Raw genomic sequence first — 16,660 nt, forward strand, 5'->3', positions numbered from 1 at the left:
AATGGGGTATAAACCAAGTCCAATGGGCTGGAGAGAGACGGCCAGGGTTCATTTCGTGGTTAGGAAAGGGCAAAGTTTTTTTGTTTTTTTTTTAACCACGCAGTTCCGCTTCGCCCCCAATAACAAGACGGGAAATAGCAAATGAAAAAAAAAAAAAAGTAACAATTTTTAATGACTCAGTGGGAAAAGAGTATAGCAGCCTGATTTGAATTCGACTCGGTCATCGGTAACGAAAAACGTCTTTTTCCTTTTGCTTGGTATATTGAGCGAAAAACAGCCTCGACGGAGAAGTGGGAGGTGGAGTTTGAAATCGGTATCGAATATCCTTCATTCAATCACTGTCAGCATTCCAGACTGGCATGCTTAGTGGCTCTCTGAGCTGTTGATAAACAATGGGGGCAACCTTTAAACTTGTGGAAGTGCATGCATCATCAGTAACAAGTAGATCGTTTTGCAGCCGAGCAGGCAAACCGGGGGCGAGACTGCGACTGCATTTCACCGATTGGATTATCAGATGGCCGCTTAGAAAGTCTCCTCCTATCTCGAGGAAGCAGAGGGTTGACGATGTATTTTGTGCGGCCTCATGTGAAAAATAATATACACAACCAACCAACCAAATAGTTGCATCATCGTTCGCTTTCCCACTCTCAAAGTATATACAATACCCACACACACACACACACACATGTATATATGTGAGAGTGTGGTAGACCGTAAACATTTCAACTGGTGCAGTTCTCAGACAAATAATAATATTAATATTAAAAAATAAAAACATTAAGGCTTGACGAATTGCAGGACCTGTTTCGCTTGGCTTTTGGCAACTTGGTACATCTGGCGGGGCGTCACTTCACTTTTGGAATCGTTCAGCAAAGCCATACAGATCACAGAGAGCTTGTTGGCGCAGGTGCGGAAGAGTGGGTCTTTGGTCGTTATCTGCTGATCTCCCAAAACTTTAATGATGACGGCTTTCAGCTGTTGCTTGAATGTGTCCTTTGGGAAGGCGGCAGCTCGTTCGTTGTTGTTTTTCTTGGAAGGCGTCGTCGTTCGCTTACTCGTTCGAGTTAGTCCGCCGCTTTTGGCCAGCAGCCGGGGAGACTTGCGGAGCTGCACTAGGTCACGGGGTTGTTGTTGATTCTTCTTCGGAGTTCGAGGCGTTCGAGCTGGAGCCACAGCAGAGCTCGAAGCTAATGCCGGCTGACGATTTTTGGCTGACAGCTGATAGGTGGTCGAACTGTTGATCGACCATGGGTTACACCACGCTGCTGAAGCTGTCTCGGGAGGCACCCACTTGTCCTGGTATTCAGATTGCTGTTTCTCAGCTTTCTCATCTTCCACGCTGCGATTATAACTAATTGAATAATGCTTATTAGCATACTTTGAAATTTCTTTCGCCATAATAAGAAACCTACTTGATCCCATGATATTTTAAATTGACGCTCAAGGGCCATTCCGTTCTCCGGGCCGTTTCGACATCACACGTGGGTTTCAATCGTGTCGAGACGATGCTTTCAGGTCGAGTCTTTTTCGGAGAGCGACTGGGTTGTTGTTTTTTGTTGAAACACCGTAGCAAACTGTTGACATCGACTGAGACGGTACGGCCATTGCAACCGGGTTGTAATAAACGATTGTTCATAGTGGCAGGCCGGTCAACTTCGGAAACCATCTTCTTTTCCAGCTTCCATTTAAGAACTTCGGCTTCTGAGAATTCCGGCCACTCGCTTTTCTGTGGCTCGAATTTGGCTGTGAATCGAGGGTGTTGTTTTGCCACGGCCAACGCGACTTCGTCCAACAGTTCGTTCATTGTAGACGGGTCAATGGAACCATTCTCTTTGATCCAGGTTTGAACCGCATGTAACTGCAATCGCCGGATTTCTTTTTCTAATCGATCCATTCGTATGTAGTCTGACGCAGCCGGAACTGTGGTTAGCTCCGTTGAGCAAACCTTAGGCACTGAGAAAGCGGTGGTTGAACAATGTCCGACATAAATATTTGCCATATTTTGCAGCTGATCGGCTCCTTTCAGTAGAAAAAGCCTCAACTCGCCATCGGTCCAGTGACTCAAGAAATAAACGGATTGCGACGTCGTTTCCTTTCCCCGATGTTCCACTTCCTCTGTTGTGTGGTCAAGACGAAACAGAAATGATACCTATTCAAACAATCGTCATTGATTTAACACTTAACTTAGATTTTTAGTGAATAACAAAGTTACGTTTTCATCCATTGCTTTCCAGAACGAATCTGCTTCTTCTACTGATAGTACCAAAGATGTTGAGGTATAGAAAATGAACGGTACACTGTTGGCATCAAATGAGCCGACCAGTTCCATAAATGAACAAAATGTCTTCTTCTGTTAAAGGATAGAAATGGTTGAAATTATCATCCATAAACCTTACAGATTAACAAATACTACCGGTGCCGCAATAAAAGGGAAACATTCTCCCCTTATTTGACTTGTGAGAAGATCCAGAGAGTCAAAGCCATAACTGAGTTCAGCATGTTCAAGATGCCTGAAATGGGCAGAATTCTGAGGATCCCTCATTTTCAGCGAACCGCGCCAAAACAGTTGGTGGTTTAAACCTATGCATGATACGGCTAATTCCTGCTTATCAAATATCTTTACTTTGTTGCAAGGACTCAATGATTTCCAAAATTCAGGACAATCTTCCTTTTGTATTATTATGTCAATGGCGTAGTTCTTTAAATTATTGAAAGCCTTCTCATCCCATGGGTCAGATGGTATGTCTGCAATGAAACTGCTGGAAAGAAATTCCTGGAACACCTCAACTCCTAAACCTTTAATTATTTTGTGAGAATTCATCAAGCAAACAGCCCACTGAATCGTAGATTGGTTCTGGACTAACTGCCCTGCATTTGGTGCTCGAAATGATTTCACCATAGAACTCTGATAATCCTTCACCATTTGAAAATCATGTTTCCATTTCACTGAAAAGAACAAAAGAAAATTAATGAACATATAATAGGCATGGTACTATGGAGCAAGGTAATGCCAACTCATTGCATTTACTTTCAGCCTTCATACACAGAAGCTTTCATAAACACACTTATAAATATTCAATTGTTGAATGTTAAATTAAGAACATTGTAATGACATTCCCATTATTGTAAGGATATCTCATGGTACGAACGAAAATGGTGATATAATGGAAATGTGAATTGCTAGGACGGAAACCTTCACGGAATCAAAGACACGACAGGGGATAAAGCAAATGTTAACCTACCTATCTCGTTTTTATTGTCAACATCATCAATCACAAGGATAAAATATCGTTCCATGGTGCTGGAGAAAGTTCACTTTTTACTTATTATGCTTTAACCAAATACTTTTAATGAAAAGTAAAACCACAGACAACGAAACAGAAACAGCAACAGACACTTGATATTTGAACGCGCCAAACAACAGAACCATTTTTCCTCGCTGCCTAGCAACTAGTCAAGCAGACGAAAATTTATCTTCAACTGAAAAAAATGTCAGTTTTCAAATATGCGTTTGTCTGGAACTGCATATGTATTTTAATAATTATCATTAATCCGACAACAAGTATTTCAAATGAGCTATCTGAGTGCTTAATCACCGGGCCAGGAATTATTCCTCATCGGGTGGTTCTTCCTGCCCGATATTTTTTCATACAATCAACAGGAAGGTATCATCAAGATGTTTCATGTAGACCTTAAAGCATGTACAGTTTTATCTGCTGATTTAGGTGTAATATTTCACAAGCTGAACTAGTTGTTGAGTTGAAAGGAAAATCTGAACATGGTCCTTGCAGAGTATGGACTCAGATACTTGATCGTCATGATGGAAGCTTCATTGTTCGCTACAAAATGTTCCAGGTGGGTTCCATGACTAATAATCTATGTTAGAAATCTATCAATAAAAACCAATCATTCAGTACTGTGATGACATGGAAATTCATGTAACCTGGAAAGGCCATCACCTAGCTGAGTCTCCCTACACTTATAAAGGGAGGATATATGCTGAAGCCTGTGATTGTCCGCTAGACAGCATTGATGAGATGATTGCTGATTATCAATGTTCAGCTGATGTTGCTCAGATTGATAATGACATTAGTCGATTCCACAATGTTGACTTCAGCCAAGTTCTTAGTGAAGCGATAAAGAGATTCAGTCATGCAGGTTCTTACAGTTTTTGCCATTATGTGGTTCTCAATAATAAGGTAAAGTGGCCTGTACACAGTTAATATAACACATAGTGCAAATTGTAATGTTTATCGAAAGGTTCATCGTCGGTGTTATGGTCAACATGTGGGATTCAACATGTTTATGGATAACATACTTCTTTCGTTATCTCGTAAAGCTGTCCTCCCTGACATGGAATTTTTGATAAATCTGGGAGACTGGCCATTAGTCAAGAAAAATGTTGAACCAATCATACCGATATTCTCCTGGTGTGGATCAAGCGAGACTGCCGATATTGTGATGCCGACGTATGACATCACGGAAGCCTCCTTGGAGTGTATGGGAAGGTTCTAAAACTGCTTTGCTTTCTGTGAAAAGAAAAAAAACTGACTTTTACTACTTTTCTACAGGGTAACGTTGGACATGTTATCTGTACAGTCCAATCCGGAAATAAGGTGGGAAAACAAACAAGATAAGGCTTTCTGGAGAGGAAGAGATTCACGTCGGGAACGCCTTAACTTAGTTAAACTCTCACGTCGGCATCCTGAATTAATTAATGCTTCTCTAACCAACTTCTTTTTCTTTCGGGACGAAGAGAAGACATACGGACCGAAAGAGGACCACATTTCCTTCTTCAAATTCTTTGATGTAACTTTTGTTGTTCATTACTCCAGAAATTCGTTTTCATTCAGAAGGAACTTCATCCATTCATATCTGGTTTTAGTACAAGTACCAGTTGAACATAGATGGTACAGTAGCAGCATATCGCTTCCCCTACCTTTTGGCCGGCGATGCTGTAGTGTTCAAGCAAGATTCCGAATACTATGAGCACTTTTATAGTGACCTCAAACCGAGAGTGCATTATATTCCGATCAAGGCAGACCTCAGCGACCTGGTTGAGGTGATAAAATGGGCAAAGACTCACGACGAAGAAGTTCGACAAATCGGTGCTAATGGAAGGCAGTATGCCAGGAGTCATCTTTTGCCAAAAGATATTATTTGTTATCACGCCACCCTTTTTAAGGTTTTTTTGCGCACTAACTAGATATTTGATCTTTAAATTAGCATTTTCTCTTTTGTCTTACTGTAGAAATGGAGCCAGAAACTCAAAAATCCCGTTCGTGTTCTTGACCAAATGACTTTAGTTAAGCCGTCTAATTCTACGGACAAGCGGCTGGGGAGCTGCCAGTGTTTGAAGGAAGTAACCCATATGGAACTATGAAGGGGAGCCATTTTCGCGCAGCTTACGCTAACCAAGTGCCAAAGTAATCAGGAAAAACTGATTACGTTTTTGAATCTTCAACCTTTACTGCATGTAGTGGTTTTTATTCCAGAAAACAATAACAGGTATATAATACACTTTGCTTTTACACATACTTTTCATTTAACTGAAAACTTCCAAAGAAGTTCGATTTACGATGATGCCTAGCATTCGAGGAAACACGTTTCTCGGTAGATAGAACTATTCCAGGCCGGCAGTGTCTAATTCGCGGATGGAGGGCATTCTAAGTTGAAATAGAAATGCGTATTCGAGTGATATCAGTCTACAATGACTAATATCCAGGTGACTAAGGTACCGCAATTGATACCTCTCAATAGCTTTAAGAGTTAAATTAGTTAAATTTAGACAACCCTAGAAAGAAATGATTAAAATTACTGAAACACAAAACACAATGAGGAATAACTATTCTTTGATACGTACGTGTAAGCTTAATCGCTTTAGTCTGGAGAGGTAACTTATTGCTTTTGTCATAGCACAATCGGTAAATTTGCCATAGTTCAAAATTAGTATTTCAATTCCGCGATTTTGTTCACTAAGTGCAACAAGCCCGGTATCTGATATCTGTAAAAACAAGAAATTTTGCAGTTTGCGCAACCGAACCCTCATCTCCAGAATAGCTTCAAGTTGATGTATACCAACGGACAAGCATTCAAATCTAGATGTCGCAATTCTCGGAATCGAAAGGCATACTGCAAGCTTCGGTCTGTAAGTTTGTTGCATCCGCTGACCGATAGGTGAATAAGACCTAAAACAAATTTTATTTTTTATTTATAAACTCTACTTACGAGAACCAGATCCGACATAATGTGCCAAACCTGAAAAGCTGAAGAAATCTGCCAGTGTACAGTTTTCTTGTAGTTTGCTACTTGGAACTTCAAGCGGTAAATCTCGGAAATTTCCGTCTTCTTGGATAGCAGGATTGGTCACCTGTGACAAGCGCTGATTTAAAAAATGGCCAGAATTGACAAATCCTATTTGAAAACTACACCGTTAAATTTGATGTATCAAAACCGCCATCAGTGAGAGAAATGCACCAATCGAGAAGGAGTTCACGCAAATGCAGCAGCGAGTTTAGAACGACCTTACCAATTGAGAATAAGTTACGGCAAATGTAAAATAAGATTTCCGTTCTGATAGCTACCCGGAGACTGGAGTCTGAAACCGCCATTTTACAAGAAGTAAGATTGAGGTGCGTTAGAAATGGAGAATTCTTCGCCAACTGATGCAATGTTTCCTCCGTCACTCTGGTGTTGCTAAGGTTGATTTGCGTAAGTGTTTCGTTCCGTTTAGAAAGCAGCCCGTTTTCGACACCTTTAAGCCCCGGTTACAAAATTTTAAATACTCTTAGCACATTTTAGCAGAGATTCACCTAAGGAGGTTATATGTTGAAGACCTTGCAGATTGACGTACCAAAGGCAACATAACTGGCTTAAGTAGGAGATTCCCATGTCAGTTACTGCACGGCAATTTTGAATCGAGAGCTTTTGTAAATTGGGTAGTAAAGAGCAGATGCTACTTAAAGCATTGTCGGTAATTCGACGGCAAGAACTAATATCGAGTTCGGTTAAAGTTGATTGGGTAGCACAAAGGCCACTAATTCCCGGGCCACTTACTTCGCAGCTACGCAATATGAGGCTATAGAGTTTTAGGCCAGCTACCTATTTTCGAAAACGGATGCGTCAGAATGTATCTAAAATTACTTATTATATTTACATGTTTATACCTTCGACAAGGCGATGCACGCTTTGTCATCTATTAGCGTTTGACTGAAATCAAGATGTTCGACCGTTTTGGAATGTTTAGCAATATGTTGCAACATGCAATCAAATGTTAAGACTAATTCAGATGATTTAGTCTCTTCTTTGCCATTGTTTTTTGAATAAAATTTCTTGTTTATTCCAGGATGGAAGGATATGGTAGTTCCTGAGAAACTTAAATATGTCAGATTGACAACTAAGGCCATGAATCGATCAAGGAGGGCATCAGAGAAATAAGAACTGTTTTCTGAGAAAGCAAGTTTCTTTAAATTTGGCATGGCTAGTTTAATGTGGGACAAGACTAGGTCATTGCTGAAAAGTTTTCCAGTAATGAAAGTATCACGGCAGTTGTGAAAATGCAGGCTCTCCAATGACTGGCATTGTAAAAGGAGGTTCAATAGATTGGCCTCTGTTATATAACTTCCATGTATTTCTAATGACAAGAGATTTTGACTGATTTGACTCCAGAATTCAAACAGACCAGGGATGCTGGCACTGAAATTTATTTCCTGTAAGGTATTCATTTTTTATAATTGTTTGCATTAGTAATAGTAAACTATATGTGACTTTAAATGCACAAGTGTTTCAGGTATACCTTAATTTTTACATGCTGCACAGGTTTTCTTGTCCATTGGAACACACAGGCAGCGTCATCCAAAGAGTTTTCGAAAGTAAGAACTACATCCTTCCACAGAGACATGGTCAAAGAGGCTTCATACCACAACAAACATACCGTTGAAGCGGTCAAGCGATCTGAAGGTTTAAGATATTTCAAGATCTTTTCGATTATCTAATAAGTGCAAGAGCTTAAATGAATTTCAGAAAAAAGGAGAAGCGGAAAACAAGAAACAAAAAACATTTTCTCTGACTCACTTCAAGAGGTAATTGGTCAGCCATCACAACCGAGATAGTTATTTCCGAATGTTTTGAGACTGGCAGCAGACTGGACTTTAAAACACCACGTGATTTCGTTTCCACGCCACCTGCTGGCAAATCCTCAAACTAAAATTTAAATCGGTCACAAAATGGCGTAACACTAGGGCCCTCACTCCGTTCGGCAAGTTCTCGATAGGGTTGGGCTGTAGTTGCTCTTGAATCGCGGCAACCGTACTTCCTACTTTTGTCAAAATCGGCAAAAAACGACATCTTTTGAAATTATCCAAAAATCACACGGCATAATCGAAATTGAACACTGATTTCGATTTCGTCATTGGTTTTCTCGTTAAACTAGCCGTTTTAAAAATTAACGAAAACAGTGCTGTTAGCGGACCAACTTAATTTATGGTTTTTAACGTTTAGACCAAAAACTATAAGACCAACAGAAAAATAAACCTGATTTCCGTGATTTGCATTCAATTCTGAATCGAAATCATGTATTTTAAGCAAAATTTGAAATTTGGCCAAAAATGAAAAAGTGGGAAGGGTATAGCCTTCCTACTTTTGTCAAAATCAGCCAAAAACGACATCTCTTGAAATTATCCAAAAATCACACGGCATAATCGAAATTGAACGCTGATTTCGATTTCATCATTGGTTTTCTCGTTAAACTAGCCGTTTTTAAAATTAACGAAAACAGTGCTGTTAGCGCACCAACTTAATTTTTGGTTTTTAACGTTTAAACCAAAAACTATAAGACCAACAGAAAAATAAACCTGATTTCCGTGATTTTCATACCATTCTGAATCGAAATCATGTATTTTAAGCAAAATTTGAAATTTGGCCAAAAATGAAAAAGTGGGAAGGGTATAGCCTTCCTACTTTTGTCAAAATCGGCCAAAAACGACATCTCTTGAAATTATCCAAAAATCACACGGCATAATCGAAATTGAACGCTGATTTCGATTTCGTCATTGGTTTTCTCGTTAAACTAGCCGTTTTAAAAATTAACGAAAACAGTGCTGTTAGCGCACCAACTTAATTTTTGGTTTTTAACGTTTATATAAAAAACTATAAGATAAACAGAAAAATAAACCTGATTTCCGTGATTTGCATTCAATTCTGAATCGAAATCATGTATTTTAAGCAAAATTTGAAATTTGGCCAAAAATGAAAAAGTGGGAAGGGTATAGCCTTCCTACTTTTGTCAAAATCGGCCAAAAAGGACATCTCTTGAAATTATGCAAAAATCACACGGCATAATCGAAATTGAACGCTGATTTCGAATTCGTCATTGGTTTTCTCGTTAAACTAGCCGTTTTAAAAATTAACGAAAACAGTGCTGTTAGCGCTCTAACTTAATTTTTGGTTTTTAACGTTTATATAAAAAACTATAAGATAAACAGAAAAATAAACCTGATTTCCGTGATTTTCATACCATTCTGAATCGAAATCATGTATTTTAAGCAAAATTTGAAATTTGGCCAAAAATGAAAAAGTGGGAAGGGTATAGCCTTCCTACTTTTGTCAAAATCGGCCAAAAACGACATCTCTTGAAATTATCCAAAAATCACACGGCATAATCAAAATTGAACGCTGATTTCGATTTCGTCATTGGTTTTCTCGTTAAACTAGCCGTTTTTAAAATTAACGAAAACAGTGCTGTTAGCGCACCAACTTAATTTATAGTTTTTAACGTTTAAACCAAAAACTATAAGACCAACAGAAAAATAAACCTGATTTCCGTGATTTTTATACTATTCTGAATCGAAATCATGTATTTTAAGCAAAATTTGAAATTTGGCCAAAAATGAAAAAGTGGGAAGGGTATAGCCTTCCTACTTTTGTCAAAATCGGCCAAAAACGACATCTCTTGAAATTATCCAAAAATCACGCGGCATAATCGAAATTGAACGCTGATTTCGATTTCGTCATTGGTTTTCTCGTTAAACTAGCCGTTTTAAAAATTAACGAAAACAGTGCTGTTAGCGCACCAACTTAATTTTTGGTTTTTAACGTTTATATAAAAAACTATAAGATAAACAGAAAAATAAACCTGATTTCCGTGATTTGCATTCAATTCTGAATCGAAATCATGTATTTTAAGCAAAATTTGAAATTTGGCCAAAAATGAAAAAGTGGGAAGGGTATAGCCTTCCTACTTTTGTCAAAATCGGCCAAAAAGGACATCTCTTGAAATTATGCAAAAATCACACGGCATAATCGAAATTGAACGCTGATTTCGAATTCGTCATTGGTTTTCTCGTTAAACTAGCCGTTTTAAAAATTAACGAAAACAGTGCTGTTAGCGCTCTAACTTAATTTTTGGTTTTTAACGTTTATATAAAAAACTATAAGATAAACAGAAAAATAAACCTGATTTCCGTGATTTTCATACCATTCTGAATCGAAATCATGTATTTTAAGCAAAATTTGAAATTTGGCCAAAAATGAAAAAGTGGGAAGGGTATAGCCTTCCTACTTTTGTCAAAATCGGCCAAAAACGACATCTCTTGAAATTATCCAAAAATCACACGGCATAATCGAAATTGAACGCTGATTTCGATTTCGTCATCGGTTTTCTCGTTAAACTAGCCGTTTTTAAAATTAACGAAAACAGTGCTGTTAGCGCACCAACTTAATTTATAGTTTTTAACGTTTAAACCAAAAACTATAAGACCAACAGAAAAATAAACCTGATTTCCGTGATTTTCATACCATTCTGAATCGAAATCATGTATTTTAAGCAAAATTTGAAATTTGGCCAAAAATGAAAAAGTGGGAAGGGTATAGCCTTCCTACTTTTGTCAAAATCAGCCAAAAACGACATCTCTTGAAATTATCCAAAAATCACACGGCATAATCGAAATTGAACGCTGATTTCGATTTCGTCATTGGTTTTCTCGTTAAACTAGCCGTTTTTAAAATTAACGAAAACAGTGCTGTTAGCGCACCAACTTAATTTATGGTTTTTAACGTTTAAACCAAAAACTATAAGACAAATAGAAAAATAAACCTGATTTCCGTGATTTTCAAGTGGGAAGGGTATAGCCTTCCCCCGGCCAAAAACGACATCTCTTGAATGCATCTTACCGAAACCAGCTTCCATGAACAGTTCTTCGGCGCAAATGATTCGGATTGACAAACCACGCGAAGAAGCCATATGCTAAGTGGACTCAATTAAATCCAGCCTCGAAGTACCTGTATGATTTTCATTTATGATGACAGGCAATATAGTCTTACATGCAACGACAAAAAAAAAAGAAGGTAGCTACCTTGTCTGAGAAGTAAGTATTCCAAGTGAGATTTAAATCGTTCTATCTTCCACTTTGACAAACGTATCGCCAATAATTCGACGTTTTTCTTCCGGATTGGAAGTCCGATACAACGACAAAGTTTGGCGACGATGCACGTTGGTGGAAGCATGGTAGAAAGTCAAACTTGCTCTAACAACTCAAAACTATTGGAAGCATCAAATCTGATCGCTGGTATGAAGAGAAAACAAGAAGCCACTGTCTGTAAAAGAACTCGGTCATAGGATAAAAATTATAAACCGTAGATTTTGTGATGTGACAGGGAGATGTATCCATTAATCTCATACCAACGCGGCAAATAATGAGATTCTGAACGATCCGGAAAAGTATCTTTAGATACCCGATGATGCTGCTCGCGTTTCTCCAATGTGAAACCTTGCAATTCACAGTTGTCGAACCAGAAGTTATGCAACATTTTTCGTCCTGTAATTTTTACACCAGCCATCAAGATCAATGTTTCGCACTCAATGGAAAGGAATCCAACATGCCGTTTTAGTTAAATCCGCTTCAGGATGGAACTAGACTCCGATAAAAAGGCGTTCAGTATCAGCAATGGCGGAATTAATAGGACGCGAAGATTTTGCGACGCAACGCAACCCTTCTGCAACCTTATCGACGCTGTCACCATTGATCAGCAACACCATTTGCCCCTAGTCTCTAAGCCTTTAAGCAATGGGCACTCTTTTTGTTATTTTATGGCATAATTTTTATTTCTGACATGTTGAATACTGCTGTGAAATAATTTGAATAGAAAAAATTTTATATAAAACAGAATTGGTTACCTTATTCCCTGTTGAGTATTTGCATGCGTAACAAATTCCCGGCAGTGGAAGACCGAAAGTAATAAAGATTGCTGGGTCGTATTGTGGGGCATCTCGCTGCGTAAACTGGGATGCCCCACTGGGACCTGTTCAAAAGTAATGTAAAATTCATATTTGACTCAACTCAACCATTTCGTTAACTTGACCCTAAACATGTGTGTACACTTCATGTTTGCAAAAGTTAAGTTTAATAATAAAATTAAGCAAAAAAGCCAGCTAAAAAATGTCTGATTTGTTTTGGGTTTCAATGTTTACCTCCCGAAATTATAATTTCTTTAATGCCTTGTTGAAGCAGAAGGAAAGCTGGGGTTTCGAGGGCTAGAATATCAAATTCCACACATTGTTCTCTGACTCTGCAATCAATAAACTAAAATATAAATTTTTTAATTAATCAACTCTTCATATCATCTATCACCCATCCTGTGTGGATGGGTGTCTGTCTGAGAAGTGGAAGATTGTGGAATCAATCTTCCTTGTGAAAATAATTGATCCAAAGTAACAGGTCATGTGTCATTCCATTTTACCAATTTACCAAACTAGTAACGAGAAACAAATGTATAGTTCTCCAGCTTTAGGTTTTTCCTGCCAATTCAAGAATACCAAATAAGTCACTTTACTAAGATAATTACACATTCGTCAAATACCTTTAACATCTTTTTGCATTCTTTCCAATGACACTTGGTTGGCATCAAGACATCCTATGTTCCTTGTTCCAAGAAGTAGAAAAATATTAACGATTACAATGTCATCATAAAATTACGAGAATGTCATTCTGGCTTTTTGACTAACATATACAACTAAATGTATACACATACAATTAAATTGATACAGAAGATCAACATATACTTACTGATATCAGATAAATCGCCAACTAAGATTCTAACTGAACTGCTCCATGCTACCTGCTAAAGTTGAAATCGAAGTTGCCCCTTTTTATGTAGACGACCATGATCGAAACAATGGAGCTCACACGGCCTGCGGAAAAACCTGTCCGTGGCCGGGCGACGCACAAAGCCTCGCCTTGAAAAATAACTTCGCGGCCCGATTATTCCCTATCTTCATGACCGATGCGCCATCTCTCTGAAAAAAAATCTCCCAAAACTTCGAGTCGCTCTTAGATTGCTCCGCGTTCCTTTATCGTTGAGCCGATAATTGACACGACCCGTTTGTTAATCTCCACGTTATCTCCTCTACAAGACGATGTCAAGTTTTGCAACACAGCGTCTAAAATAAGAAAGGATACGTACGAGACCCTGAAATCGACTCGAGTTGGCCGACTAAACTGCTTCACACTTCTTCGTCGTTCAGCCGATAAAAACGGGGACTCAACCGCGAGCTTCTGCATTATTTCCTCTTCAAAAGGAGACCAATCTCAGTGGCACAGCATCGAAAATAAAAAAAACGAACGAGAGATTAGTGCCGACACCCCTGAAATCGCCGCGCCATCAGCGCCATCTCTGGGGTAAAGTCTCAGAAAAAGTGTCGGTCGGTACACCGGTCGTTGTAGAAGGGTATGGGTGCCTGATAAGTGGGTTGGGAATATACGAGTTTTGATAGAATCCCTTTCGGGAAACAGCTAACGCCATCTAATGAGATAATTATAACAACATCTATTGAGATAAATATCGTAAAAATCAGGGTCGATGGTGTACTCATGAGCTCATCTAGACAGAATCCCAATCGGGAATTTGAGAAATTTGGAGATCAGTGTTTGGACAGTTCAAAACAGGGATGTTTCAGATTAGACATTCTATTTGTTAAGGGCCCCTTCACACATCCGGAAAGTGGCAGTGGTGTCTCGCTTTTAAAAAATGCACTGTCCCAACTGCCTACTCTGGGTAACGTTATCATGACTAAAATACAATATGCCCGTAGCGTATCTTTTTCCCATTCTCTGATGAGTCGCTGGGCATTGACATCACGGATTTTGGACCCACCGGAACGTCGACTTTTGTTTCCATCGCGTATATACCATTCTGCATCTTTTTTGAATTCCTTCGATCCGTGTATACACGTTCAGTCAAATAAAAAGATAAGAAAAGAGAGAATACAGTGTACCACTATATCTCGAAAAAGATGAATATCCGGAAATCCTGCCCTATCAAATTAGGCCTCGTAACCATATAGCCTCCACACCAAGAATTAGTTACTGTACGAGTGTAGGGGGTCGTTAGCTGCACAACTGAAGGGAGTGACAATATGTTTATCTATCACCCATTTTTTTCCCCTTTCTGTCTATCAAATCCAAACTAGCTGTTTGTTTCTCCATCAATATTCGAATTTTCATATTGAAATCCGGTTACGGAAAGATTGCTGGGCAAAATATCTGGTGAATGAAAGCGCCCCCCCACCCATTCGTGTTTATTGTAAAGAATGAGAAGAGCGTCGAGGGTGATGAGTGTCTATAGTATAGTTGGGTGGCACAAATAGAGAAGGGAGAGCGATGGTGTACAAAAGGGAAAAAGGCATAAAATGATGTATTTATATGTTAGTAATGCGTTGGGACGAAAAAGAAGTAGGGAGAGGGAGTGATTTTCAAAATTCTATTGTGAATGTTCCCAGTCTCGAAGAATAATAAGAGAGACGGCCAGACGTGTACACATATAAACATCTTTTTATTTATTTTATTTCAGTTTAAAAAAAAAAAAGGTGGATGTTAGCCTATAACCCAGTCATACACACGCACGGACGCCGTCCGGCGTGTATATATTGATATATATATAAAGGGAGCCAAACATGAACAAATCAAAAAGAGCCGTCCCGTTTTTGCTATTGGTCTTTCAAATCGCACTGTCAACACCACGCAAGACGTCTCTCTTTTTTATTACCATTATTTCTTTTTCACCCTTTTTTTTTTCACTTTTAAATTCAAGCCAAGCAAAAAAAGCGATTCATTGTTGAATTTTAATCGTTGAATTTTAGAGTTTAGACTCGCTGGGTCAACCGCGGCGGCATTATGGACGCCAATGTACAACTTCTGCCGACTGCTGCTGTTGTCGGTTTTTTTCTTTTTACTCCCCTCATTTTAAAGTGCCTTCTTATCTTTGTATTATATAGTGGTATAATAATGTCCTTCTTTTATTCCCCCTTTTTTTCCGGACGCAATATACCCAGAGCGCAAAAGTGTTGTGTGTGCCGATGGAATCGAAATGTCTCGCCAGGGCATATACTATAAAGAGATCGTCCAGTGTGTTATTTGTGCTGGTTCAATACTGCTGCATGGTGGTACGTTACTGACCATATAATAGTACAGAAGAGACGTCGCTGCATATGGAAATCCCCAATTTCTTTTTAGTCAAAGAGATGAGAAGCGAAATGATGACAACATCGCCGGGAAAAAGAAAAACACAGACGAAGTAAAGAGGTATGTAACAAGATAAATATGAAGAGTCTGATGTCTAACTCTGCGTCGTAACGTTAACGTAACAGCCGCAAGTTCTGAAGAGAATTCAAATAGAATTTTTTAAAAAACAAAACAAAATTCTGGTTGACACAGCCAAGCGGTAAATCGATGCAATGGGCAAATACGTGTGGACGAAGGTTATGCGCTCAATGACTGGACACAAAAAATCACGCACTCCCGATCATCCATCGTGGAGCACAAACACACGAAAAGTTAAAATCCCCGAAACCGGGGAAGAGATGGGGAAAAAAAAAAGAGTGTCAGAAACACAACCGAAAGAAAAAAAGAGTTCTTTTTTCCATTTAGTTTGAAGAAGGGAGCGTCCCTGTGTGGCGGCGGCGGTTGTGTCGTTCAAAGAGAGAAGAAAGAGAGAGAACGTACCCACTTTAGCTCATCTTTTTCTTTGTGGTGTTGACCGAGTCGTCAAGTACTGAACTCGGCCCCGACAAGACTCTATTCAACAGTATTATTTCTCTCTTTTCTTGTTTGAGTGGCTGTTGGGAGGGACGCCATCAGAACTCTTGCTACCTTAAATGTATATTGTCAGTTATTTTTCGGTCCTATTTGACTTTTTGCCCTTTTCCGTTTGAAGCATTTCCCCCCCCTCGTTTCCGTAGCAAGTCATTAGCTTATATATACATAGTATTTCTTCCTTTTTTAGTTAAATTTTGACTCTCCTGTTTGCACCTTTTATTCTATTCTTATACAGTTTGTCATCCCCTCGACGTGATGAATGGCTGTTTTTTGTACAAGAAAGAAATGCCACATCTTGTTTCAATGTGGCACGAGGTGACGCATATAGATGTAGTCAACAGGTCTGTTACTCATACAGAACTGCTGCTGGGGCACCACTGAAACTGTGGCGTGCTTTTAGGACCCAATGTGTCGAGACGATGAAAGCCGGCGTTGTCCGGCCAACCACGGCCTGGATAGATTTTCAGTCAAATGTTAATTTACGGAGCCATGCTGATGATGTATGTATGCAAAATAGGCTATAAGGTCTTTGTGTGCATGCCTAGTCCACTACATTTACAGCTGTTGAAATT

General features: G+C 39.0%; 3 protein-coding genes and 1 long non-coding RNA gene across 6 annotated transcripts; 1 reads left to right on the forward strand and 3 right to left on the reverse strand.

Moving 5' to 3' along the window:
• Nucleotides 1-553: 553 nt before the first annotated feature.
• Nucleotides 554-3,388, reverse strand: LOC116930841. The gene is made up of 5 exons (XM_032938251.2): nt 3,243-3,388; nt 2,414-2,946; nt 2,213-2,350; nt 1,413-2,149; nt 554-1,351 (listed from the first exon to the last, which is right to left on the reverse strand). The coding sequence occupies exons 1-5, from the start codon at nt 3,295-3,297 to the stop codon at nt 778-780; spliced, it is 2,037 nt and encodes a 678-aa protein (XP_032794142.2). The 5' UTR covers nt 3,298-3,388; the 3' UTR covers nt 554-777.
• An 88-nt stretch (nt 3,389-3,476) lies between these two features.
• On the forward strand, nt 3,477-5,537 carry LOC116930862 (protein O-glucosyltransferase 2). The gene is made up of 7 exons (XM_032938288.2): nt 3,477-3,665; nt 3,726-3,855; nt 3,915-4,199; nt 4,261-4,508; nt 4,572-4,809; nt 4,886-5,185; nt 5,252-5,537. The coding sequence occupies exons 1-7, from the start codon at nt 3,490-3,492 to the stop codon at nt 5,381-5,383; spliced, it is 1,509 nt and encodes a 502-aa protein (XP_032794179.2). The 5' UTR covers nt 3,477-3,489; the 3' UTR covers nt 5,384-5,537.
• On the reverse strand, nt 5,467-8,358 carry LOC116930847 (F-box/LRR-repeat protein 7). 3 transcript variants are annotated; one of them, XM_032938264.2, is made up of 10 exons: nt 8,074-8,358; nt 7,796-7,990; nt 7,167-7,709; nt 6,813-7,101; nt 6,585-6,754; nt 6,432-6,524; nt 6,259-6,370; nt 6,079-6,188; nt 5,864-6,004; nt 5,467-5,794 (listed from the first exon to the last, which is right to left on the reverse strand). In XM_032938264.2, the coding sequence occupies exons 1-10, from the start codon at nt 8,095-8,097 to the stop codon at nt 5,624-5,626; spliced, it is 1,848 nt and encodes a 615-aa protein (XP_032794155.2). In that variant the 5' UTR covers nt 8,098-8,358; the 3' UTR covers nt 5,467-5,623. The 3 variants fall into 3 exon arrangements, with proteins under 3 accessions (XP_032794155.2, XP_045033545.1, XP_045033548.1); XM_045177610.1 differs by having other exon boundaries at nt 6,837-7,101; nt 8,074-8,303; XM_045177613.1 differs by having other exon boundaries at nt 7,796-7,953; nt 8,074-8,300.
• A 4,496-nt stretch (nt 8,359-12,854) lies between these two features.
• Nucleotides 12,855-13,302, reverse strand: LOC123475241. The gene is made up of 2 exons (XR_006650062.1): nt 13,062-13,302; nt 12,855-12,917 (listed from the first exon to the last, which is right to left on the reverse strand). It is a non-coding gene; the product is annotated as an uncharacterized LOC123475241 (long non-coding RNA).
• Between the last annotated feature and the right edge of the window lie 3,358 nt (nt 13,303-16,660).

Source organism: Daphnia magna, linkage group LG1, assembly GCF_020631705.1.
Source record: "Daphnia magna isolate NIES linkage group LG1, ASM2063170v1.1, whole genome shotgun sequence".
Classification (NCBI taxonomy): Eukaryota; Metazoa; Arthropoda; class Branchiopoda; order Diplostraca; family Daphniidae; genus Daphnia; species Daphnia magna.